At 43.3% G+C, this 26709-nt stretch overlaps 1 protein-coding gene across 2 annotated transcripts in view; it reads left to right on the top strand.

Annotated features, from left to right (window-relative positions):
• The window catches only part of mdga2a (MAM domain containing glycosylphosphatidylinositol anchor 2a), a 1048869-nt gene that overhangs the window by 797315 nt on the left and 224845 nt on the right, over positions 1 to 26709 (top strand). For both annotated transcript variants that reach the window (XM_063047135.1, XM_063047145.1), the window contains exon 10: positions 18451 to 18599. In XM_063047135.1, the coding sequence (XP_062903205.1) occupies positions 18451 to 18599 (149 nt within the window). The remainder of the gene's footprint in view (positions 1 to 18450; positions 18600 to 26709) is intronic.

Consider the following 26709-nt stretch of genomic DNA (forward strand, 5'->3'; position numbering starts at 1 on the left):
TCCATAAACAGACAAAGACTGACAAACAACCTATGTACAAAAGAAGACAAACTGCAAATAAAAGTAATACTGAGAACATGAGTTGAAAAGAGGCCTCGAAAGTGTATCTGTAGGTTATAGATTCAGATCTGAGGCAAGTAAGTGAAGTTATTTGCACTGGTTCAGGAGCCTGATGGTTGTAGGGTAATAACACTTTCTGTACCTGGTGGTGTGGGGTGTAATGTTGTACCTCCTGTCCGATGATATGCTGCTTTCTTATGACAGTGCTTCATGGAAGTATACTTAGAGGTGGGAAGGACTTCACCTGTGATGCACTGGGCTGTTTCCATCACTTTCTTTGAGATGGTTGACCTTGATCATCTTGGATCAATGCTCACCAGTTCCACCACGTCTGAAATAACCACCCCACTGTCACAGTGAATTTCAATTTTGACAAGACATTGCCATCAGTGGACAGAACTTTCAAGCTGCTGGATTGAGTCATAATGTGATGCCAACCATACCCAAACTCAGTGGCAAATCATCTAAAGCTATCTTCCCTCCCATGTTGAACGTATAGTTATATGAAGATATAAAGTAGATGCAGGCAAAAACATATTACATTGATCACCTTTTGTCTGAAAATAAGGTTTGTTATATTTGCCATTTCTGTAGTTTTACAAATGAACTTAATTTCATATTAATGATTCTACAGCCAAGAAATCTTTTTTTTAAAAGAAATTGATCCCAATGGCTACTTGCTTCTTCACTTGTATTCAACTCAATAAGTCTCCCTCAAGAAATTTAGAACTATGCGCTCAAGCTCTCAAGCTTCCCATTATTAGTCCATCCTTTGCCCAGTCATTGCCTCCCATCAACTTCGAAGTTCCTGCATGCTGACAAATCTTTACTCTCCCTCTTGTTGTTCCCCAGATCACAGAGTGAGCCAGACACCACCATCTTCTCCCAACCCCCCTCTGCCACATAGGACCTCATTCATTCCGAGACCTTTTGCCACTCAGTGGCTCAGTTGCACTAGAAGCACTCGACAAAATCACTGACTAATGAGTCGTGTCTACGTGGAGATGCAGAAAACTAGGAGCTTGAGCTCCAAGGGGTTTGAGAGTGAGCGGAAGGTCAGTGGCATAGAAATGCCAAAGGACCTGATTGATCCACCCACCTTTTGACTCGAAATGGCAAGGAGCACAGGCAGTTAGAGCAGTGACTATTTGCATTCACTTTGAACAATATATGCATGCAACTAGTGAGAGAGCTGAAAAAGTAATGAGGTCAGTAAAGATAACTACACATGACGTCACTGGCAACGTGGAAAATAATGCATTTTTTTAAAGCTGTAATTAGCAAGAAAGCAGATAAAGCATAAAATGCATGATTCTGATTCTTCTAACACTCCACTTTTCTCTATGAAATTGCTTCTGTCATATAGGATTACTGACAATCCAGGAAAAAAAATGAACAGTTAAAAAGAGCATGTTATCTTCAAAATGTACAGCTCTCTGCCTCAAGACCAGTATTCTTACATTCACAACTCATACTTTGTTACACAGTGAGGATTATATTTTACATGCAAATTGATTCATTCAAATCAATCAGTTCACTTTCACACACACTACGCAGTCAAGCTTACTCTGAGAAACAAACACAGTAATGGTGTAATTGATCTGCAGACATTTCACCATCGTCACATTCTAAAACAGGGGAGAACGTTTCACAGAGGCAGATTAGGCATTTTCTTTTGGTCATCACCACAAATGTAAAATGTGGAGAAGAGAGACATTAACCTTATTCATTCTTCCAGTAGTGATGGACTGAGCTCTTGGTGTCATTTGGCACACAAGGCAGATAATGATTACTACAAGGTCTTAGTGAGGTCCTACTGAATGGATGCATTCACTTAACAGAGAGTATCCTTTTGTCATGGGGGACAAAATGACATTGAAACCACATGAATCTGTATGGTTCCAATGTCATTTAAACCAGTCAAAGAGTCACTGGAGAGCAGAGAAAACACAAAACCAGGAGATTGTAAGTCTACAGAAGAAGGAGATTGCTAATCCATTTTTCTTTGTTCACTCTAATGGAGCCTACTATCCCCCAGTTGCAGAATCTGGTTGTCTTTCTAACAATTTCAGAGTCCACTAAATTGGCTACTCTTTGTCTGAAGTGGAATTCCAGATATCAATCTTTTAATTTGCTCTTTCCTTCAATGCATCTAGTCATACTTCCAGTTTAGTACAAACTAGTTTATCAGATTTACCTTTTCTATATGGTTTACCACATTTTATAAGGTCAACTTTTTAACACTTTCCACCATCATGCCTGTAAAGCTCAGTTGAAGATGACTTTGAAAGACCTTGTGAAGAACGGGTCTCAGAACTCCAATATGTTTGTCTGAGCATACTGCGGTTTGAGATCATTCAAATTGATATGTGTACTGGAGTACAGTAGTTGGATGTGTGTGTAAATGGACCTATTATCTATTCCATGTTATTGTTCTTAGATAAAACACAGCTTATGAATATAGATTTCTTTTAGCTTAAAACTATTTTCTGTTAAATTGTTTGATAATTGACTTTCTTTGGCAATAAGCTACCAGTTGCTTGTATAATTTATATGGGAATTGCAAATTTGTCTTCGTAAAATTGGATGCAGAGTTACTCCATAAATGTAATGAAGGAAAGAATGACCATATCAGAAACAGCAGAATTTGGCTTTAATTTTAAGTTGTTATTTCAAATACAGACTGTCTCAGCTACTCCTTCCAGCAAGCAATGTCTGTCCTTGGCTATCCAATAACTACCACTGATCAGCTAATAGCATTCCTACACACAGCAACAGTTATAACTAAAAGACATCAGTCAGTTGGAACAGTACTACAAGAAAAGGAATTACCATTAAAGCCTATCTCCTGTGGCCAGTATGATTGATTTACAGATGTAACACAGGCAGTACTTCAGGTATGGAGCCGAAATGAGGATGGAAATATCTTGGTCTGCACTCTAGGTGTACGGGTATGAACCGTGCATGATTTTAAAACAATAGTAGGAGTCAGGCCATTGGAGGATTATTCTCCTTTGATTAGTTAGCAGGATGAGTCAAAACGATCTTCTTGTCAAAATACTGACTTGTATTTGCAAAAGTGTCTGCTTTGTGACTCCTCAGGGTTTGTGCTTGTGCCACTAACACAACAAAAATTATCTTCACTCTGATTGTTGGCTGGAGCTGATTGACATTGCAACTGCTTGACAATTCCAAATGTTGGACATCAAGAACACCAAAACAATTAATGTAATTTGTAGTTAACTTATTTTTTAATGATTAAATATGTTGATAGTTTAAAATATTTTTAGAACTTTAAAAACTTTGCAAACGACCTAGAAATTCCAAACCTCAGGCAAATAGATCAAGATAATGTTGATAATTTCGTTTTTAGCTTTACCGAATTGCCAAAGGCACTTCAAGAAGACGTTAATTTATTTTGATGGATTTTATGCTAATTATTTGTTACTGATATCCTTGGCACATAACCTAATCTCACATTTAAGATCACACACAAAATGTTGGAGGAACTCAATCTATGGAAAAAAAAGTACAGTCAGCAGTTTTGGGCCTGCTGGAGTCCTGCTGAAGGGTCTTGGCACGAAACGTCGACTGTACTTTTTTCCATAGATGCTGCCTGGCCTGCCGAGTTCCTCAAGTATTTGTGTGTGTATTAAGATAATATTTTATTAAAACGTATGATTCTAAAGGGATGTGGTGGAGGGATGCTGAGAGGCTGCTTCCCATGGTTGAAGAGTCCTTATCTCAGATGAGATGTTGAGTATTTATGAATGACATCAGGAAGATCCCCTTCATTTGGAGTGTTTTGGATCTTTAGAATTCTTTCTTGGAGCCTCAGTCATTTAATAACAAACAATGCTGGAGGAGTTCAGCAGGCCGTGAATGGAAAGAATTTGTTAATGCATCGGAACTGAGAGTGGAGAAGACAGACAGCCAGCATTGAGCGGGGTAGGGGTAGGCCAGAAATGATTCTGAGGTGAATGATGGACTAAGAAGGCGTGTAGTCTGGAAGGCAGGTAGTAACATGTAGGGGAGGTGACTGGAGGTGGAGCTGGGAGACAGCAGTAGGTGAATGATAATTGGGCACAGATGGAGAGAGGGAGGAAAAAGGAGAAAAAGCACATGAAGCAATATGGACAAGGAGCTTGTAACGATAGATCACAGTTGCTGGGGGGAGATAAGCAAGAAGACAAAGCATTACCAGTGCTGGATTTGGATGAGTAAAGGAGGTGAAAATAAGAGCCATCGGAGGAGAAGGGAGAGAGATGAACAACAGAGCCAGTTGGTTGGTGGGGTGGTGGGGTGATCTTTTCTATGAAGTGGGCAGATTGAGCTGGGAGGGAGAAAGGGACAAAGATGGATGAAGGGAGTCTAGGATGGAGGTAGGGAAGCAGGACAGAAAATGGGAGGTCTGGAGGATCAGGAGGAGAGTGAGGCATTATGTTCAAAATGAGAGATCGTTCAAATTCAGGAGAATTGAAAGAGGTTGCTGGTAAAATAGAATTGAAAGAGAAGAGCCATAATCTTGTTGGATGAGGGAGAGGGCTTGAGAGCTTGCATGTTTTGCCTGTTCCTGCTTCTCATGCTTTATAGGCCCTTGGCCAGTCTAACACCGGGCTAGCCACCAGTCTCTTTCTGCCGGGTTGCGATAAGCAGTCACTTTCTAGAATGGGGCAGCAGGGTAGCGTAGAGATTAGTGTAAAGTCATTATAGCACCAGCAATTGCAAATATGGGTTCAATTACTGCTGCTACTTGTAAAGTGATTGTACCTTCTCCCCATAAATGCTTGGATTTCCTCCAGGTGCTCTGGTTTCCTACCATACCTGGCTGTGGAGGCCAGGTCACTGGGTTCATTTAAGGCAAAGGTTGATAGGTTCTTGATTAAGTCAGGGTGTGAAAGGTTATGGGGAGCAGGCAGTCGAATGGGGTTAAAAGGGAAATGGATGAGCCATTGTGAAATAGCAGACAGACTCGATGGGCTGAATGGCATAATTCTGCTCCTGTGTTTTATGGTCTTCCGGCCATAATCCAGACATAAGCCTGATAGAGTTCTTTGAGGAGGTGACCAGGCATATAGATGAGGGTAGTGCAGTGGATGTGATCTATATGGATTTTAGTAAGGCATTTGACAAGGTTCCACACGGTAGGCTTATTCAGAAAGTTAGAAGGCATGGGATCCAGGGAAGTTTGGCCAGATAGATTCAAAATTGGCTTGCCTGCAGAAGGCAGAGGGTGGTGGTGGAGGGAGTACATTCAGATTGGAGGATTGTGACTAGTGGTGTCCCACAAGGATCTGTTCTGTGACCTCTCTTTTCGTGATTTTTATTAACGACCTGGATGTGGGGGTAGAAGGGTGGGTTGGCAAGTTTGCAGATGACACAAAGGTTGGTGGTGTTGTAGATTGTGTAGAGGATTGTCAAAGATTGCAGAGAGACATTGATAGGATGCAGAAGTGGGCTGAGAAGTGGCAGATGGAGTTCAACCCGGAGAAGTGTGAGGTGGTATACTTTGGAAGGACAAACTCCAAGGCAGAGTACAAAGTAAATGGCAGGATACTTGGTAGTATGGAGGAGCAGAGGGATCTCAGGGTACATGTCCACAGATCCCTGAAAGTTGCCTCACAGGTGGATAAGGTAGTTAAGAAAGCTTATGGGGTGTTAGCTTTCATAAATCGAGGGATAGAGTTTAAGAGTTGCGATGTAATAATGCAGCTCTATAAAACTCTGGTTAGGCCACACTTGGAGTATTGTGTCCAGTTCTGGTCACCTCACTATAGGAAGGATGTGGAAGCATTGGAAAGGGTACAGAGGAGATTTACCAGGATGCTGCATGGTTTAGAAAGTATGCATTATGATCAGAGATTAAGGGAGCTAGGGCTTTACTCTTTGGAGAGAAGGAGGATGAGAGGAGACATGATAGAGGTGTACAAGATAATAAGAGGAATAGATAGAGTGGACAGCCAGCGCCTCTTCCCCAGGGCACCACTGCTCAATACAAGAGGACATGACTTTAAGGTAAGGGGTGGGAAGTTCAAGGGGGATATTAGAGGAAGGTTTTTTACTCAGAGAGTGGTTGCTGCGTGGAATGCACTGCCTGAGTCAGTGGTGGAGGCAGATACACTAGTGAAGTTTAAGAGACTACTAGACAGATATATGGAGGAATCTAAGGTGGGGGCTTATATGGGAGGCAGGGTTTGAGGGTCGGCACAACATTGTGGGCCGAAGGGCCTGTACTGTGCTGTACTATTCTATGTTCTATGTTCTATATGGTGAGGTTAGTGAACTGTGGGCATGCTATGTTGGCATGGAAGCACATTGATACTTACAGACTATCCAGCTCAATCCTCACTGATTTGATTTGGTGCAAATGACACATTTCACGGTATGTTTTGTACATGTGACAAATAACACTGATCTTTACATCTCTACATCTTTATGTTTTCATGATAACTTTATTTCAAACCTGGTGAGAAACTGGCTGTACACAACTAATATTTATTGCAATTTTTTTTGTAAAATAGATTTTGAAGTCACTATGTGTATAACGATATATATCTATATATATATCTATATATATATATCACCCCGACATTCTTCGTGATCTTCTTCTCCTTCGTACTGTTGTACGCTTTCAGGACATCTGATGACGGAGTGCACCTACACACTAGGTCCGACGGCAAGCTCTTCAACCTTGTACGCCTCAGAGCAGAGACCAAAGTGCGTCAAGTCCTGATCCATGAGATACTCGTCTCTGATGATGCCGCTCTGATGTCACACACACAGTCTGGTCTCCAGATGTTCCCTGGCACATGCTTGCCAAGAGTTTGACCTTACCATCAGTCTGAAGAAGACAGAGATCATGGGCCAGGATGTCAGCGAAGCCCCCAGCATCAGTATTGGCGACCACACCCTGCAAGCGGTAGACGAATTGACCTACCTAGGATCGACAGTCTCCAGCCATCTGTCCCTCGATCCAGAGCTCAACAGGCAAATAGGGAAAGCCACTGCTGCTATGGCCAAGCTGTCAAAGAGAGTGTGGAAAAACAACAAGCTCACCACAGCCACCAAGATTGCAGTGTACAGAGCCTGCGTACCGAGCACTCTTCTCTACGGCAGTGAGAGTCGGACAACCTACGCGCGCCAAGAGCACCACCTCAACAGCTTCTACCTACGGTGCTTGCGTTGGATCCTGGGCATTTCCTGGAAAGAGAGCGTGCCAAACAAGGATGTCCTGGACCAGGCCAGCATGCCAAGCACGTTCGTCCTTCTCACACAGCAATGACTGCACTGGCTTGCATCCCCAAGGACATCCTATACAGAGAACTCGCCACACGATCCCAGGCCATAGTGCGCCCACTGCTGTGTTACAGGGATGTTTGTAAACGTGACCTGAAGTCTGCTGATAACAGGGTGGACACTTGGGAAGAGACAGCTGCAAATCGCTGCACCTGGCGACAGGCTGTACGTACAGGCATTACTAATGCAGAGGAAAAACGAACTCGACTGTGGTCGGTCAGAAGAGAGAAAAGGAAGGCTGTGGCAGTGACTACCCAGCCGCAGCCATCAGCCTTCGTGTGCAGCAGCTGTGCCAAGGACTGCCGCTCAAGAATCGGCTTATTCAGCCACAGCCGAGGCTGTTCCACACCCAGTTGAGTCCTAAACCGGGCGCATCCATTGTCTACTTAGACAGACGGAGCCGCAAATACATACATAATACATAAACAAACAAACAAGCAAGCCATGTATGTATATATATCTGTGTCTTTAAAGGCATCCGTTAGTCTTGCGAGACCATGGATCTGCGCCTGGAAAGTCTTCACTCTCCAGGGCACAAGCCTGGCCAAGGTTGTATGGAAGACCAGCACTTGCCCATGCTGCAAGTCTCCCCTCTCCACGACACAAATGATGTCCAAGGGAAGGGCATTTGGACCCATACAGCTTGGCACCAGTGTCGTTGCAGAGCAATGTGATTAACTGCCTTGCTCAAGGACACAACACATTCCCTCTGCTGGGGCTCGAACTCACGACCTTCAGGTCGCTAGTCCAATGCTTTAACCACTTGGCCACATGCCCATCTGTATCTATCTCTCTACATATACAAACTAAAAAGGGAAAGGTCACATAAGAGACATAAGTATCTGAATTCTTCATAAGAGGATTTTACACACCAGCTAGATGATTATCAACTGATACGCTGACAGCGCTGCTGCTGGTGGATGAATCACAGAGGGTGATGAGTCAGTAAGATAGGACATTTGATTGAGCAGTGCTGCAGCAACAACCTCTCACTCAAAGAGCTGATTGTTGATCTTAGGAAACGAAAGGAGGACAAGCGTATGCCACTCCACATTGGGGGACTGGTAGTGGAGAAAGTCAGCGGATTTACACTCCTTGATTTTAACATAACAGACGACCTGCCCTGGACCCAGCAGGCAGGTGCAATCACAAGCAAAGTATGCCAGCGTTTTTACTTTCGCATGAGGTTAAGGAGGTTCATCTTGTCACCAAACATTCTTACAAACTTCTATGGATGTCCTGTTGAGAGTATTCTTGTTGGTCACAGCATGGTCTGGTATGGCAATTCAAATACACAGGAACAAAACAAGCTGCGCAAAGTAGTGGGCTCTGTCTAGTATGTCAGTAGCATCAGGCAGGAGGCACTGCCTCGAGAAGGCAACATCCATCACCAGCAAAGCTTCCTACCCTCAGGGCCACGCCACCTTTTCACAGCTACCATCAGAGAATCACAGAGAACTACAGCACAGAAACAGGGCTTTCAGCCCATCAATCCATGCGGAAATGATTTTAAACCTGCACCAGGACCATAGTCCTCCATATCCCTAATATCCATGCACCTATCTAAACTTCTGTTAAATGTTGAAATCAAGTACATGTGGACCACTTGTGCTGGCAGCTCATTGCACACTCTCACGACCGTCTGTGTGAATTGAATTTATTTCTTACATCCTTCACATACGTGAGGAGTATAAACCTTTACGTTACCTTTCTGTCTGAATGTGCAATATGCAAATTATAGTCATTTGTAACAAGTAGTATATACAGTAAGATATACAACAGAACAGTCAATATAGCTTAGATCTACAATTGTATCAGTGTGAATTAATCGGCCTGATGGCCTGGTGGAAGAAGCTGTCCCGGAACCTGTTGGTCCCGGCTTACTTTATACTTTATACTTTATTGTCGCCAAACAATTGATACTAGAACTTACAATCATCACAGCGATAATTGATTCTGCGCTTCCCACTCTCTGGATTACAAATATTAAATATTAAAAATAGTAAAAATTAGTAAATATTAAAAAATTAAATTACAAATCATAAATAGAAAATAGAAAAATGGAAAGTGAGGTAGTGCAAAAAAACTGAGAGGCAGGTCCGGATATTTGGAGGGAACGGCCCAGATCCGGGTCAGGATCCGTTCAGCAGTCTTATCACAGTTGGAAAGAAGCTGTTCCCAAATCTGGCCGTACGAGTCTTCAAGCTCCTGAGCCTTCTCCCGGAGGGAAGAGGGACGAAAAGTGTGTTGGCTGGGTGGGTCATATCTTTGATTATCCTGGCAGCACTGCCCCGACAGCGTGCGGTGTAAAGTGAGTCCAAGGACGGAAGATTGGTTTGTGTAATGTGCTGCGCCGTGTTCACAATCTTCTGCAGCTTCTTTCGGTCTTGGACAGGACAACTTCCATACCAGGTTGTGATGCACCCTAGAAAAATGCTTTCTACGGTGCATCTATAAAAATTAGTGAGGGTTTTAGGGGACAGGCCAAATTTCTTTAGTTTTCTCAGGAAGCAAAGGCGCTGGTGGGCCTTCTTGGCAGTGAACTCTGCTTGGTTAGACCAAGTCAGGTCATTTGTGGTATTGACCCCGAGGAACTTAAAGCTTTTGACCTGTTCCACTTGCACACCACCAATTCCTTCATCTTGCTGACGTTGAGAGATAGGTTATTGTCTTCGCACCATGCCACCAGGTTTTAATTTCCTCTCTGTACTCAAACTTGTCATTGCCTGAGATACGGCCTACAATTGTTGTGTCATCAGCAAACTTATATATTGAGTTTGATGGAAACTTGGCTACACCATCATGGGTGTACAGTGAGTACAGCAGGGGGCTGAGTACACAGCCTTGTGGGGCACCGGTGCTCAGAGTGATTGTAGAGGAGAGCTTGTCCCCTATTTTTACAGCCTTGGCCCTGTCTGTGAGGAAGCTGAAGATCCAGCTGCAGATCTGAGTGCTAAGGCCCAGGTTCCGGAGCTTAGGAATCAGTTTATTTGGAATGATGGTATTAAAGGCAGAGCTGTAGTCAATGAAAAGGAGCCTTACGTATGCATCTTTATTCTCCAGGTGTTCTAGGGAGGAATGTAGGGCCAGCGAGATGGCATCTGCCGTTGACCTGTTGCTCCGGTAGGCGAATTGCGAAGTGTCGAGGTTGACCGGTAGGCTGTGGTTGATGTGTGCCATAACCAATCTCTCGAAGCACTTCATAGCAATTGATGTCAGAGCCACAGGTCAATAGTCATTCAGGCATGCCACCTTGCTCTTCTTCGGCACTGGGATTATCGTTGCCTTCTTAAAACATGAGGGGATCTTAGACTGAAGCAGGGAGCAGTTGAAGATGTCAGCAAACACTCCAGCTAGCTCGCTTGCACAGGCCCTGTGAACCCGTCCTGGGACACCATCTGGGCCCATCGCCATCCTTGGATTCATCTTCTGGGCCCATCGCCATCCTTGGATTTATCTTCAGGAAGGCCCTTCTAACGTCCTCCTCGGTGATGATCAATCTCGATGCCACGAGGTCTGGTTCATCCTGAGAGAGCAGGACGCTCCTCTTCTGTTCGAATCTTGCGTAGAATACGTTAAGTTCGTCAGGAAGAGAAGCGCCACAGTTATTGATATTCCCAGCCTTTTCTTTGTGCCCAGTGATCTCATTTAGACCTTGCTATAGTCTACCGGCATCCCTCTGGTTAGCCTGGGCTTCCAACTTGGCTCGATTTTGCCTCTTGGCACCCTTAATGAATTTCCGGATTTCACGCCTGGATTCCGTGTAGCGACTCATATCCCCAGACTTAAAAGCCGCAGCTCTAGCCTTTAAAAGTGACTGGACCTCATAATTCATCCAAGGTTTCCGGTTAGGGAATACCCGGATCATCTTGCGAGGCACACAGTCCTCTGTGCATTTCTAAATGAAGTCTGTGACAGCTGAGGCATACTCATCGAGGTTAGCTGCCGAGTCCTTGAATACTAACCAGTCCACCAATTCAAAGCAGTCACAGAGGACCTCATCCGTTTCCTCCGTCCAACGTGACACTACTTTTGACACCATGACTTCGCGCTTCAGTTTCTGTTTGTAAGCCGGGAGGAGGAGTACGGCCTGATGGTCTGATTTTCTGAAGTGAGGTCGTGGGACGGAACGGTAGGTATCCTTGACTGCTGTGTAGCAGTGGTCAAGTGTACTCGGGCCTCTGGTAGGGCAGGAGACATGTTGGTATAACTTTGGCAGCGCCTTTCTGAGGTTGGCCTGGTTAAAGTCCCCAGCTTTAATGAGCAAAGCCTCCAGATACCTGGTCACAAGTTCACTGATGTTGGCATACAGTATGTTCAGAGCACACTCCACGTCCGCCTGCGGGGGAATATAGACCGCTGTTAATATGACCGAAGTGAATTCCCGTGGCAGAGAGTAGGGACAACACTTCACCGACAAGTGTTCCAGGCCCGGGCTGCAGGAGCTTGTCAGTGCCACTGTGTCTGAGCACCACGCAGTGTTGATCAGTAGGCAGACACCACCTCCCCTTGTCTTGCCCGAAGCCTTAATGCTGCAGTACTGTTTTCTGGGTGGTAGCAGCTGGAACAGTTTGTGGTTGGGGTGACTTAGTTCCCCAAAGATCCTTCGGGCCCTTTTTACGCATGTGTCACTCTAAAGGTCCTGAATAGTGGGAAGTTCACATCTACAGATGCACTGGGCTGTCCGCACCACTCTCTGCAGAGTCCTGCGATTGAGGGAAGTACAGCTCCCATACCAGGCAGTGATACAGCCAGTCAGGATGCTCTCAGTTGTGCCCCTGTAGAAAGTCCTTAGGATCTGGGGACTCATGCTGATCTTTTTCAACTGTCTGAGGTGAAAGAGGCGCTGTTGTGCTTTTTTCACCACACAGTCAGTATGTACAGACCAAGTGAGATCCTTGGTGATCTGTATACATCTTTCCTTCAGGTACATAACCAAAACTGCACTCAATACTCCAAATTAGGCCTCACCAACATCTTATACAACTTCAACATAACATCTCATCTTCTGTACTCGGTACATTGATTTATAAATGCCAATGTGCCAAAAGCTTTGTTATGATCCTATCTACCTGTGGCACCACTTTCAATGAACTATGGACCTGTATTCCAAGATCCCTTTGTTCTGCCAGACTTCTCAGTGCTCTGCCGTTCACTGTGTAAGACCTACTCTGGTTGGTCCCACTGAAATGCAAAACCCCGCATTTGTCTGCAATAAATTCCATCAGCCATTTCTCAGCCCATTTTTTCAGCTCATGCAGATCCCTCTTCAAGCCATGATAGCTTTCCTCACTGTCCACTACACCCCTAATCTTGGTGTCATCCACAAATTTGCTGATCCAGTTAACCACAGTATCATCCAGATCATTGATATAGATGACAAACAACGAAGAAACCAGCACTAATCCCTGTGGCACACCACTATTCACAGGCCACCAATCAAAGAAGCAAGCATCTACTACCACTCTCTGGCTTCTCCCACAAAGCCAATGTCTAATCCAATTTACTACCTTATCTTGAATGCTGAACGACTGAACCTTCTTGACCAGCCTCCCATGTGGGTCTCTGTTAAAAGCCTTGCTAAAGTCCATGCAGACAACATCCACTTCCAATAACTTTCCCATAGCTGATGTCAGACTCACCGGCCTATAATGTCCTGGTTTATGTTTAGAGCTTTTTAAATAGCAGAACAACATTGGCAATCCTTCAATCCTCTAGGTACCTCTTTCATTATGGATCTTTTAAATATCTCTACTAGGGTTCCGGTGGTTTTTGTACTTGCCTCCCCTAGGGTCCAAGCGAACACCTTGTCAGGCCCTGGGAGACACACTGATTTGCCTCAGAGTAGAAAATACCTCCTCCTCTGTAATCTGTGGAGGGTCCATGAAGTTGTTGTTACTTTGCCTCACTTCTATAGATTCTGTATCTGTCTCCTGAGTAAATACAGATGCAAAGATTGCATTCAAGATCTTCCCCATCTGTTTTGGCTCCTCATATGGGTTACCATTTTTGTCTTCTAGTAGACCAATTTTGTCCCTAACAGTACTTTTGCTCTGAACATACCTGTAGAATTCCTTAGGATTCTCCTTCAGCTTGTCTGCTAGGTCAACTTCATGTCTTCTTTTAGCCTTCTGGATTTATTTCTTAACTGTAATTCTTATTCTTCATAAGCACCTCGTTTGTTCCTACTTGCCTGTACCTGCTATGCACCTCCTTTTTTCTCTTAAACAGGGGGTCTCAATATCTCTTGAAAACCAAGGTTTCCTACACTTGTTATCTTTAATTTTATTCTGACAGGTATATACAAGCTTTGTACTCTCAAAATTTCAATTTTGAAAGCCTGCCACTTACCAAGTACACCTTTGCCAGAAAACAGCCTATCCCTATCCCAAATGAACTTGCCAGCTCATTTCTGATACCATCTGTATTAGCCTTTTTCCAATGTAGAATCTCAACCAGCATACCAGACCTATCTCTTTTCATATTTACTTTGAAATTAATGACATTGTGGGGTCAGTGGATGCAAAGTTTTCCCCTACACAAACTTTTGTCATCTGTCCTATCTCATTCCCTCATAGGAGATTTAGTATTGCAGTCTCTCTCGTTGGGACTTCTATGTACTGATGAAGGAAACTTCTCTGAACACATTTGACAAACTTTATCCCATCGAGTCTGTCTTGCTGGGTGTTAGGGATAAATTTGCCCCGCTGAGGAAGATAATGAATGGTAGAGTGAAAGAACCATGGGTGACTAGTGAGGTGGAAATTCTAGTCAGGTGGAAAAAGGCAGCATACATGAGGTTTAGGAAGCAAGGATCAGATGGGTCTATTCAGGAATATAGGGTAGCAAGAAAGGAGCTTAAGGAGGGGCTGAGGAGAGCAAGAAGGGGGCATGAGAAGGCCTTGGTGAGTAGGGTAAAGGAAAACCCCAAGGCATTCTTCAATTATGTGAAGAACGAAATGATGACAGAATTGAAGGTAGGACCAATTAGAGATAAAGGTGGGAAGATGTGCCTAGAGGCTGTGGAAGTGAGTGAGGTCCTCAATGAATACTTCTCTTCAGTATTCACCAATGAGAGGGAGCTTGATGAAGGTCAATATAAGTGAGGTTGATGTTCTAAAGCATGTTGATATTAAGGGAGAGGAGGTGTTGGAGTTGTTAAAATATATTAGGACGGATAAGTCCCCGGGGCCTGACAGAATATTCCCCAGGCTGCTCCACGAGTCGAGGGAAGAGATTGCTGAGCCTATGGCTAGGATCTTCATGTCATCGTTGTCCATGGGAATGGTACTGGAGGATTGGAGGGAGGCGAATGTTGTCCCCTTTTTCAAAAAAGGTAGTAGCGATAGTTGGGGTAATTATAGACCAGTAAGCCTTACATCTGTGGTGGGAAAGCTATTGGAAAGGATTCTTAGAGATAGGATCTATGGGCATTTAGAGAATCATGGTCTGATCAGGGACAGTCAGCATGGCTTTGTGAAGGGCAGATCGTGTCTAACAAGCCTGATAGAGTTCTTTGAGGAGCTGACCAGGCATCTAGATGAGGGTAGTGCAGTGGATGTGATCTACATGGATTTTACTAAGGCATTTGACAAGTTTCCACATGGTGGCTTGTTCAGAAAGTCAGAAGGCATGGGATCCAGGGAAATTTGGCCAGGTGGATTCAGAATTGGCTCGCCTGCAGAAAGCAGAGAGACATGGTGGAGGGAGTACATTCAGATTGGAGGATTATGACTAGTGGTGTCCCACAAGGATCTGTTCTGGGACCTCGACTTTTCGTGATTTTTATTAACGACCTGGATGTGGGGGTAGAAGGGAGGGTTGGCAAGTTTGCAGACAACACAAAGTTTGGTGGTGTTGTGGATAGTGTAGAGGATTGTCGAAGATTGTAGAGAGATATTGATAGGATGCAGAAGTGGGCTGAGAAGTGGCAGATGGAGTTCAACCCGGAGAAGTGTGAGGTGGTACACTTTGGAAGGACAAACACCAAGGCAGAGTACAAAATAAATGGCAGAATACTTGGTAGTGTGGAGGAGCAGAGGGATCTGGGGGTACATGTCCATAGATCCCTGAAAGTTGCCTCACAGGTAGATAGGGTAGTTAAAAAAGCTTATGGGGTGTTAGCTTTCATAAGTCGAGGGATAGAGTTTAAGAGTCGCGGGGTAATGATGCAGCTCTATACATCTGTGGTTAGGCCACACTTGGGTACTGTGTCCAGTTCTGGTCGCCTCACTATAGGAAGGATATGGAAGCATTGGAAAGAGTACAGAGGAGATTTACCAGGATGCTGCCTGGTTTAGCGAGTATGCATTATGATCAGAGATTAAGGGAGCCAGGGCTTTACTCTTTGGAGAGAAGGAGGATGAGAGGAGACATTTTAGAGGTATACAAGATATTAAGAGGAACAGATGGAGTGGATAGCCAGCACCTCTTCCCCAGAGCACCACTGCTCAATACAAGAGGACATGCTTTAAGGTAAGGGGTGGGAATTTCAAAGGGGATATTAGAGGAAGGTTTTTTACTCAGAGTGGTTGTTGCATGGAATGCTCTGCCTGAGTCAGTGGTGGAGGCAGATACACTGGTGAAATTTAAGAGATTGCTAGACAGGTATATGGAGGAATATGAGGTTCGGGGTTATATGGGAGGTAGGGTTTAAGGGTCGGCATAACATTGTGGGCTGAAGGGCCTCTACTTTGCTGTACTATTCTATATTTTTTGTTCTATGAGTCATTTTACAGAATAGGATTCCCAGACAATATGTGGAAAGTTAAAATCACCTACTATAACAACCTTATGTTTCTTGCTACAGTCTGCAATCTCTTTTGGTACTTACATGGACCATGACCTCCGGCTGTTCGCCCTCCCATTTAAGAATACTGAGGCCTCAGTCTGAGATGTCCAGGCCCTGACACGTGGGAGGCAACATACCATCCAGGAATCTCATTCTCACCTGCAGAACCTCCAGTTCGTTCCCCTAACTAACTAACTAATCCCCTATCACCACCGTGTGCTTCTTCTCCCCTCTTCCCTTCTGAGTCACAGAGTCGGACTCGGTGCCAGAGACCTGACCACTGTGACTTTTCTCTGTTAAGTCATCCCCCCGGACAATATCCCAAGTGATATACCTTTTATTGAGGGGAATGGCCTCAGGTGTACTCTGAACTGGCTCCCTAACCCTTCTTGACTATCACCCATCTTCCTGTGTCCTTCACTTTGGGTGTAACTATTTCTCTCTCTGTCCCATCTATCACCCCTTCATCCTCCCAAATGATCCAGAGTTCATCCAATTCCAGTACCAGCTCCAGCTCCTTAACATCGATTTTTAGAAATTGCATCTAGTAGTTCTTCTCGCAGCTGTAGCCATCAGGGACACTGGAGATCTCCCTGCTTCCCATATCCTGCAGGAGGAACATTCCACTATCCTGCCTGGTATCTCTATGTCCTAACTAAGCAAATGTAAAGAAGTGATGGAAAAAAAGACAACCTGGAGTTTTCCTTTTCTTTACTTTCTCTGACTGAAGCCTCAAAGAGCTAAAGCAAAGAGGTTTTCCCACACCACTATGTTCAAAAACAGCTATTTCCCTTCAACCATTTGGTTCCTGAACCAACTGGCACAACTATCGTCACAACAGTTTTGCAATACTGTGACCACTAAAACTTAGCTTTTTTTAATACTAATTGTGCTCTTTCTTGTAAAGAATGTGTTTTATTTATGATTAATTTATATTTTTCTTGTGAATATTGTTACATAACACCATGTGTCAGTAATGCTGCTGCAAGCAAAATTTTCCTTACACCTGTGCATAAATGTAATTATACATATGACAATATACTTGACTTTGACTGGTGATTGGTCAATAATACTTCTACCCACCAGCAGTAAGACAGAAGGCCTGGTCAGCCTAATGATATTTGATAGACGTCAATAGATGGAACAGGACTTTCAAGACAGTGGTGATGAATAGCTGTGCTTTGTCATTATACAATAAGGAGAGGGCAATTACTTATTCAGGGTACCTCCCCTTTAGTGAAAATGACCCTTGGGACAGGTGGAAATCTGTCTTCAGCGTCTTCATATAAGGCATTACCTAGAAATAACTTTTTACGTTACCCAATATTGGTCTTGATAAATTAAATCTGTTTAGGCTTTATATTTGCATTCAATTAAATTTTCTCTGATTTCTGTTTCTTTTTACTCCCTGTTTTATAAATATGTTTGCAGTTTTGATCTCCTTACTAAGAAGGCGTATGTTTGCCTGAAAAACAATACAATTAAGATAGATTGGATCTCCAAGCTGACAGGATTGTTCTGAGAAGAGATTGAGACAACTACACTTCTGTATGATAGAATTTAGGTGATTTCAAAATATATATATTTTTTACTTCTTCAGGGGCTTTGGGCTTGACATGCAGATACTGAGAAAATGTTTCCCTGAGTTGGAAATCTTCAGGATAAGGAGTTGGTGTCTAGTACAGGAATGAGAAGAATTTTCCAGTGTCTAGGACAGAAATGAGATCAATTTTCTTAACTCAGGACCTGTGAATGTTTGGAACTCTCTGCTCTGAAGCACTATGCTCAGTACATTCAAGTGATCCAAGCTTGAAGGTGCAGTTCCGGTAGAGGATCAGGCAGGCGTCTATTGAACACTGGAATGTGCACAAAGGACCAAGAACCTTATTTGTTTTATATTATGTTCCAGAAATAACTTCAAGCAATGCCAGCTAGCTTTTACAGAAAGCCTTTTGCATTACGTTATGAAACCTTATTCATCAATTTCATTACGATGCCACTCAACTCCCTATTAGCTCTTGTGTAAATCTCATTTCATGCAATGACTTACTCGACTGCTCATCACATGCAAGTCTTTACGGATCATTGATCCACATTTGTGTGCGGAAGAATGTCGTCCTGAATTGGTACATGATGGAGCGATAGAAGGGTCCATTGCTTCAATACCATCGTTGGCTAATAAACCTTAGCATGCTGTGTGAATTAACCTGCACTTTCTCTGTCATTTTTTTGCCTTCATGTGCACTGTATAAAAAATTGTGAATAATCTTCTGTGCAACTGTAATAATCTCTCTTTTTCTCAGGCAAAGCTTATCCTCCTGAATTCTATTATGATACACCCAACCCACTTTGGCAAAACCGAGCCCGTGTCTATTCGTACATGCTACAGTGGACCCAGATGAACCCTAATGCTGTTGACCGAATCCTAGCATACCGGTTGGGGATTAGGCAGGTATGAAAACTTGATGTTCTATTGTCACTTAAAGGAATATTTGTGTGGATCATTCAGAACCTCTCCTTCTAAAAACAGTGAAACTGAACTGCTTATGCATGTGCTGTTTATCTGTTTGGTTGCTTTGATGTGAGGGAGTTTCAAAGTTCGATGTGTAAACAATTCATTATCTCAGTACACAAAAGATATTGTGATGAAATATTGTAATCTTTTGTACATGCCACAAAAAGTAAGCATACAGTTAAAATAGAATTGTTACCAAATTGATCATTAACACTCATGAAATTACAATGATTTATCAAACTAACCAGCATACACGATTGTGTAGAAGAGTCTTTTTCTGTAATTGACTTGGCAAGCATCCCGACATGACTTCTGAAGTCTGTGACAGATTTCATGAGTTGGCATTTGCATACAAAAGAAATTGTTTGTAGCTCATTTGTATTTCAGTATCACACAGTTCAGTCACTGCCATTGATAGTGACTTCCTTTCATCTCAACAGACAGTAGCTAAAAGTAAGACCTGTGGGAAAAGATGGAAGTTCAGCATAAAACACAAATGAATATGCCACATTCTGACAGAAGTTATGAATAAAATAACTTTGTGAGGATTAGGTCACATGGTTAAAAACACATCATGCATTCAAATCTCTGTTGATGGAAAAGGTGCCTGTAAATCCAAGGGGTTTCTGCAAAGGGAATAACTGGTATTGTTGCTTTTATTCTTTGTTTTTTTTTATCTGGGCATGAGTAATTATTACCCTTTATTTATCCTTGAAAAGGTTGTGGTAACCATTTGAACCACAGCAATTCGTTTGGTGGAGGTACTTGGTATGATGCTGTTGAGAAGGGGTTTTTAGGATTTAGGATCAATGACATACTTCCATGTCAAGATTATGTGTGGATAGAGGGGCATCTACATTTGGTGCTGTTTCCAATGTGCCTGCTGCCCTTGTTCTGCTGTTGAGTGTCTGAAACATCACTGGGGTTAAAATTGCTGCATCAAGTGTTAAAACGGATTCAAGTGAGCCTGCCTATTTCAATGTGTTCAGCAACTCATTGAGATTCTTCATGTAGTGGGTTTCCTCGAGTGGCTCTGCCTTGTGGGTAAGTGTAGGGACCATCGTATAGAGTTGACTGAGGTTCAAGTGTACCACCCAGCATATGAGGGGTGATTGATAAGTTCATGTCCTAAGGTAGAAGGAGTCAATTTTAGAAAACTCAGCACATTTATTTTTCCTACATTTACACACTTAGTCCAGTGGTCGTGGAGCATACGGATCCCTTCTTTGTAGAAGTGGTCCACAGCAGGGGTGATTGATAAGTTCGTGGCCTATGGTAGAAGGAGGTGAGTTATTAACTTCAAACTTCCTGCATTTTCACTCAAAGAGTTGAATTGCATGTGCATGTAACGAGAGCTGTGTAACTCATCTCCTACTACCTAAGGCCACAAACTTATCAATCACCCCTGCTGTTGACCACCTGGAGGTCCAAGACGCTCTCGTTACATGCACGTGCAGTTCAACTCTCTGAGTGAAAATGTAGAAAGTTTGAAGTTAATAACTCATCTCCTTCCGCCATAGGCCACGAACTTATCAATCATCACTGCTGTGGACCACTTCTACAAAGAAGGGATCTGTACGCTCCACGACCGCTGGACTAAGTGTGTACATGTAGAAGGGGACTATATTGAAAAATAAATGTGCTAGGTTTTCTAAAATTGACTCCTTCTACCTTAGGCCACGAACTTATCAATCACCTCTCATCTTTCAGGAGAACATTGAGAAACCTAGTCTGGTATTTGTGAGCTATTGAATGCAGTGAGGCAGTACCTAAGGGCATGTCCACAGCATTCATTCACACTCCCCAGCTTGTGCTCATCCATTCCTGGACCTGATCCCAGTTGTCCTAATGGAAGGTGTGCATAAAGTACAGCATCACTCTTCTGTGTGGATATTTTCTACAGTGTTGTCACAGAATGTTATTCTCAGGGTCTGGTTTGCATTTCTACTGTCATAATGTAATGTTGTAACTTCTTTTTATTCCATCTCTGGAATTACTCTCTGTGTAAATAACAGCAGATTCTTACCCCTAACAGATGGTTTTATATCTGAGCTGTAATGAATTTAGATGGTCTTAAGCCAGGTCCCCTGCGAACACATCTATTATACAAACAGCTTACTAAGGCTGCACAGTCACTGTGAGAGATGCTAGTGCACAGTGAGAGATACAGCAAGTCTGCTCATTTGAGCTTACACTCGACACTGTTTACTTGGCACAATGCAGAGAGAAAGCAAAGTTCCACTTTGAAAACCCTGAGAAGGATCGTCATCAAATTAGTTCCACGCTCACCAAGGGCAAAACATTTTCTGCACTAAATTAAATTTATACTGGGAGGTTTTCATACAATCAGTGTACCTTGGTTAGTCCAAGAGAAGGCCTATCAGTTCTGAATTGAAAAGTTGGAGATTTAAGTTCCACCTAGACCCTCGTCCGCATAATTCAACAGTGAAAAGCAGAACATCCTCGCGTACAGGTCCTCCCCAAGTTATGGCAGAACCTTTCGTAACCTAGGCAGTCCGCAATATTTCCAACAATATTGGAAATTATATAAGTGAAAATATTGTTTTGCATACTGTTTATACAGAACAATTCATTACACAAAGCATTGACCTAGAATAAGATAAATTGCTAAGAATGCAGAATAAAGTGTTAAAGCTTATGGGGTGGGAAGATGGCGGCCTGACGCAGCTCACAGCGGCCACTCCGGTGGTGATGTCTGTTAGTTGTCAAGTAGGGTGCCATGCACAATCCTGATTTGATGGAGACAGACGTGAGAGCATGGAGGAACATCTGGTGAAACATCTGAAATGCCTGTTTTGCTGCTGCTGCTACTGTGTGGTCCAGAATCTCTGGAGGGGAAGGCACTGAGTCCTCGGCTTTGCTTGTTGCTTGGCGGCCAGGGCTGGGTCGAAGCACTCAGCAGAGGATGGCGCTCGGAGAGGCTGTGTTGGAGGCTCAAAGTTTTCGAACGCACTCAGAGTCCGCTGTGGATGAGTGCTTCAAATGGTGCTGCATCGGCGAGTTGGTGGCTCTTGGAGGTTCATGGCGGGGAGAGTTCCTCCCTTCTGCTGCCTGTGTGGGATGATGAGTCTACCGGGACTTTGAGACTTTTTTTTTATCGTGCCCATGGTCTGCTCTTTATTACTTTGCACTGTTGTAACGATATGTTATAATTATGTGGTCTTGTCAGTTTTAGTCTTGGTTTGTCCTGTATTTTCTTGTGATATCATTCTGGAGGAACGTTGTATCATTTTTTTTAATGCATGCATTTCTAAATGACAATAAATGAAACTGAACTGAAAGAGTGCAGCGCAGGTAAAGTGCAAGATCATAATAAGGTAGATTGTGAGGCCAAGAGTCCATCTTAACGTAGGAGAGGTCCATTCAAGAGTCTAGTAAGAGTTGGATAAAAGCTGTCCTTAAGTCTATTGGTAAGGGCTTTCAGGTTTTTGTGTCTTCTCCCCGATGGGAGGGGGAAGGAGAGGGGTGTCAGGGGTCTTTGATTATGTTGGATACTTTACAGAGGCAGCGAGAAGTGTAGACAGAGTTGTTAGAAGGGAGGCTGGTTCCTGTGATGTGCTGAGCCACGTCCACAACTCTTCATAGTTTCTTGCAGTCACATGCAAAGTAGTTGCAATACCAAGCTGTTCTGCACCCAGTCAGAATCCTTTCTATGGTGCATCGATAAGAATTGTTAAGAGTCATCAGACGCATCAAAGTGAGCTTGATATGGTCGCAAAGTGAGTTCCCAGACAGCAGAAGATGTCTGCAGCTCCACAGCAGCCACATTTCCATCCCACTGACCTGCAGAATCTCGACTGTATGTATGGGCTACACATAAATTCATCACTTGTAACCCAGGGAAGACCTATATTAGCCTGAAAACAGTAATGGAGTAAGAAATAGTAACAGGGCACCTGATTGTAATAGGATGGCATTTTGCATGAGGAGAAATTAAGAAGACTGGTCTTGTGTTTAGGAGAATAGGTGGTGAGCTCAGTGACTGTTATGGAGCCCCACAGGTAAAAAGATGTGACCATGTTTATGCTGGTGAACACTAGGAGTCATGGACTCAAAATGAGGGGTCCGCCGCTTAGGACAGAAAGAGAAGAAATTTCTTCAGACAGAGGTCAATGCATCGTCGGAATTCTCCACTCAAAGGGCTGTGAAGGGTCTGTTGCCTAGTATAACTATTAACAAAATCAAAGAAAAAGTGATAGTACGGGCAAATAGCATTGAGGTTGAAGATATAGCTTGATCTTTCTTACTGCTAGAACAGTCACAAGGGGCCAAATGGTCTTCTCCTGCTTTTACTTCTTGAGTTCTTGGGGGTCAGGATGAAAAAAAAACAGAACTAATATTTCAGATTGATATGTCATCGAGATGTACACTTCACAAGAGACATCTCCATGTACACAGGAGAAGTGACGTTCTCTCCGATACATTCAAATTAGATATGAAACTGAGGCTTTAGGTGCATTTACAAGATCCAATTATACCCTTAGAAGATATGCAATATTTATCCTCGAATCAAGAAAATAAAAGAATGTGGCATTGTGTTGATCAAAACTTGCTGTCCACAAGATCTCTGTCACTGACCCTGTACTGCAAAATACCACTACACTTCACAAGGGGTAAACTTCAGATGATTTAATGGTTTTCCTTTTTAAAGCTGCTGTCCTCCCTTTCAAATCTTCCATCAGCATTTCTCTCAGAAAATATCCTTAACTTCCCCATTCTTGAATGTTACTACCCTGTCTTCAACCTTACTGTAATTTTCACAATCGTTGACTAACCTAGTCTTCCAATTGTGTGCTTCCAGCTAGCTTTCTGTCCATACCACAGTATTTGGAAAGCTCCACTCATATTCTACAACGACATTTCATGTGATTGTGACTAAAGTAATATAATCATCCTTGACCTTTCACCCAGTCTGCAGCTTCTGACATGTTTGACACCCCGTCTTCTCCAGCTTTGCCTGGTGTGGCATCACCCTCACTGCTTCTCATATTTGTTGATTCACTGCCACCTCACCAATTGCCTGCCATGGCTTCTATTCCCAAATCCATGTTATTAGAACTAGAACATTATCATATCATACAGACACGTCAGCCAAAAATGTTGTGCCAACCTTTTAACCTACTCTGAGAGCAATCAAACCCTTCCCTCCTCCACTTCCATTTTCTATCGTCTGTGTGCCTATTTATCCCCTGCTTCAAGTCCATGATATTTCTGACCTAAAGTTTGACCATCTCTGTGTCAACTCCCACACGCACACGTGTGTCACACAGCTTTAATCCACTGTCTATATTGTTAGATTGTTTGTCAAACATCCAGTTCTGGATGAGCAGAAATTTCCTTCAACTAAGTGCTGGGCCAACTGAAGCCAATGATTCTCATCTCTGTTGCATGCATTCTGTTTCCTGGCCTCTATGCCTGGCGATAGTTTAAAACTAAATTTGGGTACATGCATTACTGGTGTCACACTTAACCCCACAATAAGCTCCTGACCACAATTCCCTATTACCACTGAGCTGTGTATTATTTCTACAACACTGAAAGACTCTGCAAGTGCCTCAGCCCATCTTCTGTTGAAACTCTTATACGTACCTGTTGGGCTCTTGTTTGCCTTTAACTATGAATATTCCAATGCCTTCCTGACTGGCCCTTCTCATTCAGAACTCTGCAGCCAATGTCCTCAGCTCTATAGCCCCATTCACCCACCATTCTTCTTTGTGGTGCTGATTAAGTAATATCTCAATCTTAGAGACTCCATCTCTATTTTCAAATCCATCCACAGTCTCACTCTTCCATATTTAATAGATTTTCAGGTCTGGGGATATCTGTTTTTCTTTGTTTCTGGTCCCAATTTCATTGCTCCATGAAAAAAGACAACACCATATTGAGGTGTCTCTTGCAAAAACGCCATCCCCTTCTCGCAATTCCTCCGTCTCCGCCGCATCTGCTCTCAGGATGAGGCTTTTCATTCTAGGATGAGGGAGATGTCTTCCTTTTTTAAAGAAAGGGGCTTCCCTTCCTCCACTATCAACTCTGCTCTTAAATGCATCTCCCCCATTTCACGTACATCTGCTCTCACTCCATCCTCCTGCCACCCCACTAGGAATAGGGTTCCCCTGGTCCTCACCTACCACCCCACCAGCCTCCAGGTCCAACATATTATTCTCCGTAACTTCCGCCACCTCCAACAGGATCCCACCACTAAGCACATCTTTCCCTCCCGCCCTCTCTCTGCATTCCGCAGGGATCGCTCCCTACACAACTCCCTTGTCCATTCGTCCCCCACATCCCTCCCCACTGATCTCCCTCCTGGCACTTATCCGTGTAAGCGGAACAAGTGCTACACATGCCCTTACACTTCCTCCCTTACCACCATTTAGGGCCCCAAACAGTCCTTCCAGGTGAGGCAACACTTCACCTGTGAGTCGACTGGGGTGATATACTGCGTCCGGTGCTCCCGATGTGGCCTTTTATATATTGGCGAGACCCGACGCAGACTGGGAGACTGCTTTGCTGAACATCTACGCTCTGTCCGCCAGAGAAAGCAGGATCTCCCAGTGGCCACACATTTTAATTCCACATCCCATTCCCATTCTGACATGTCTATCCACGGCCTCCTCTACTGTAAAGATGAAGCCACACTCAGGTTGGAGGAACACACCTTATATTCCGTCTGGGTAGCCTCCAACCTGATGGCATGAACATCGACTTCTCTAACTTCCGCTAAGGCCCCACCTCCCCCTCGTACCCCATGTGTTACTCATTTTTATGCACACATTCTTTCTCTCATTCTCCTTTTTCTCCCTCTGTCCCTCTGAATATACCTCTTGCCCATCCTCTGGGTTCCCCCCACCTTGTCTTTCTTCCCGGACCTCCTGTCCCATGATCCTCTCGTATCCCCTTTTGCCTATCACCTGTCCAGCTCTTGGCTCTGTCCCTCCCCCTCCTGTCTTCTCCTATCATTTTGGATCTCCCCCTCCCCCACCAACTTTCAAATCCCTTACTCACTCTTCCTTCAGTTAGTCCTGACGAAGGGTCTCGGCCTGAAACGTCGACTGCACCTCATCCTACAGATGCTGCTTGGCCTGCTGCGTTCACCAACAACTTTGATGTGTGTTACCATATTGAGGTGCGTTGATTGTAAGCTGTGTATTTTCTTCTGAACCCATCACATCTCCTTCCCTTTATTTTTGTGTGTAAAATTCTCCTTAAAAGCTGTTTGATCAAATTTTCGGTCATTTGCTCTTATACCTCCTCACACATCATGGTGCCAAATTTTATTTAGCATTGTATTTATGAAGAACCTTCTGTCGACATTAAAATGTTTTGAGTAGCCCTTAAAACATGGTGAAGATATGAATTATTTCTTTCTGGGAATGTTAATAATTTCAAACTTTAAAACATAATTTCTTTTCAATTTGTAAATATCATTCTGCTTCTTAGACTCAGCATATTTTTTTTGTACAGACTGCACGGAAGATTGTAGAAATGTGATTCGAATCCATTTTACTTATATAGATTTGTTTTTTTTCCATTAAGCTTAATATTAGATATTGGAAAGGTTTGTATTTCCTTTGCACAGAATGCCACAGATCTAAATAAGATTGCTTTCTTATTGCTATTTTACATTTTCCAAAATATCAAAACAAGAGAAAAATGAGGAACAATAAAAACCCGTCAAGCACACTCTTCCCAGTCACCTATGCATTATTGATTTCTCAGAATTTATTTATTCCCATGAGAGGTCAATAACCAGCAACACAACCTCTGTGTAAATAAAAATGGCATTTCTCCTTAGCCCCAGGTGACAATTCAAGAAAACATTAGGATATCAATCTAACATGAAAATGTGAGAATTATTCAAAACTGGCTGCTTTATTCCATAAATACTATTTCCATGATCCCAATAGGATTAGAACAATAGTATTTGGTAGAATTCTTCTGGCAGTGTAATTCAATTCTTGTCATGTCAGATATTCATCAAAAATTTATGGAGAACATTAAGATATGTATGTACAAATTCTCCAGA

Source organism: Mobula hypostoma, chromosome 1 (assembly GCF_963921235.1).
Source record: "Mobula hypostoma chromosome 1, sMobHyp1.1, whole genome shotgun sequence".
In the NCBI taxonomy this organism is placed as follows: Eukaryota; Metazoa; Chordata; class Chondrichthyes; order Myliobatiformes; family Myliobatidae; genus Mobula; species Mobula hypostoma.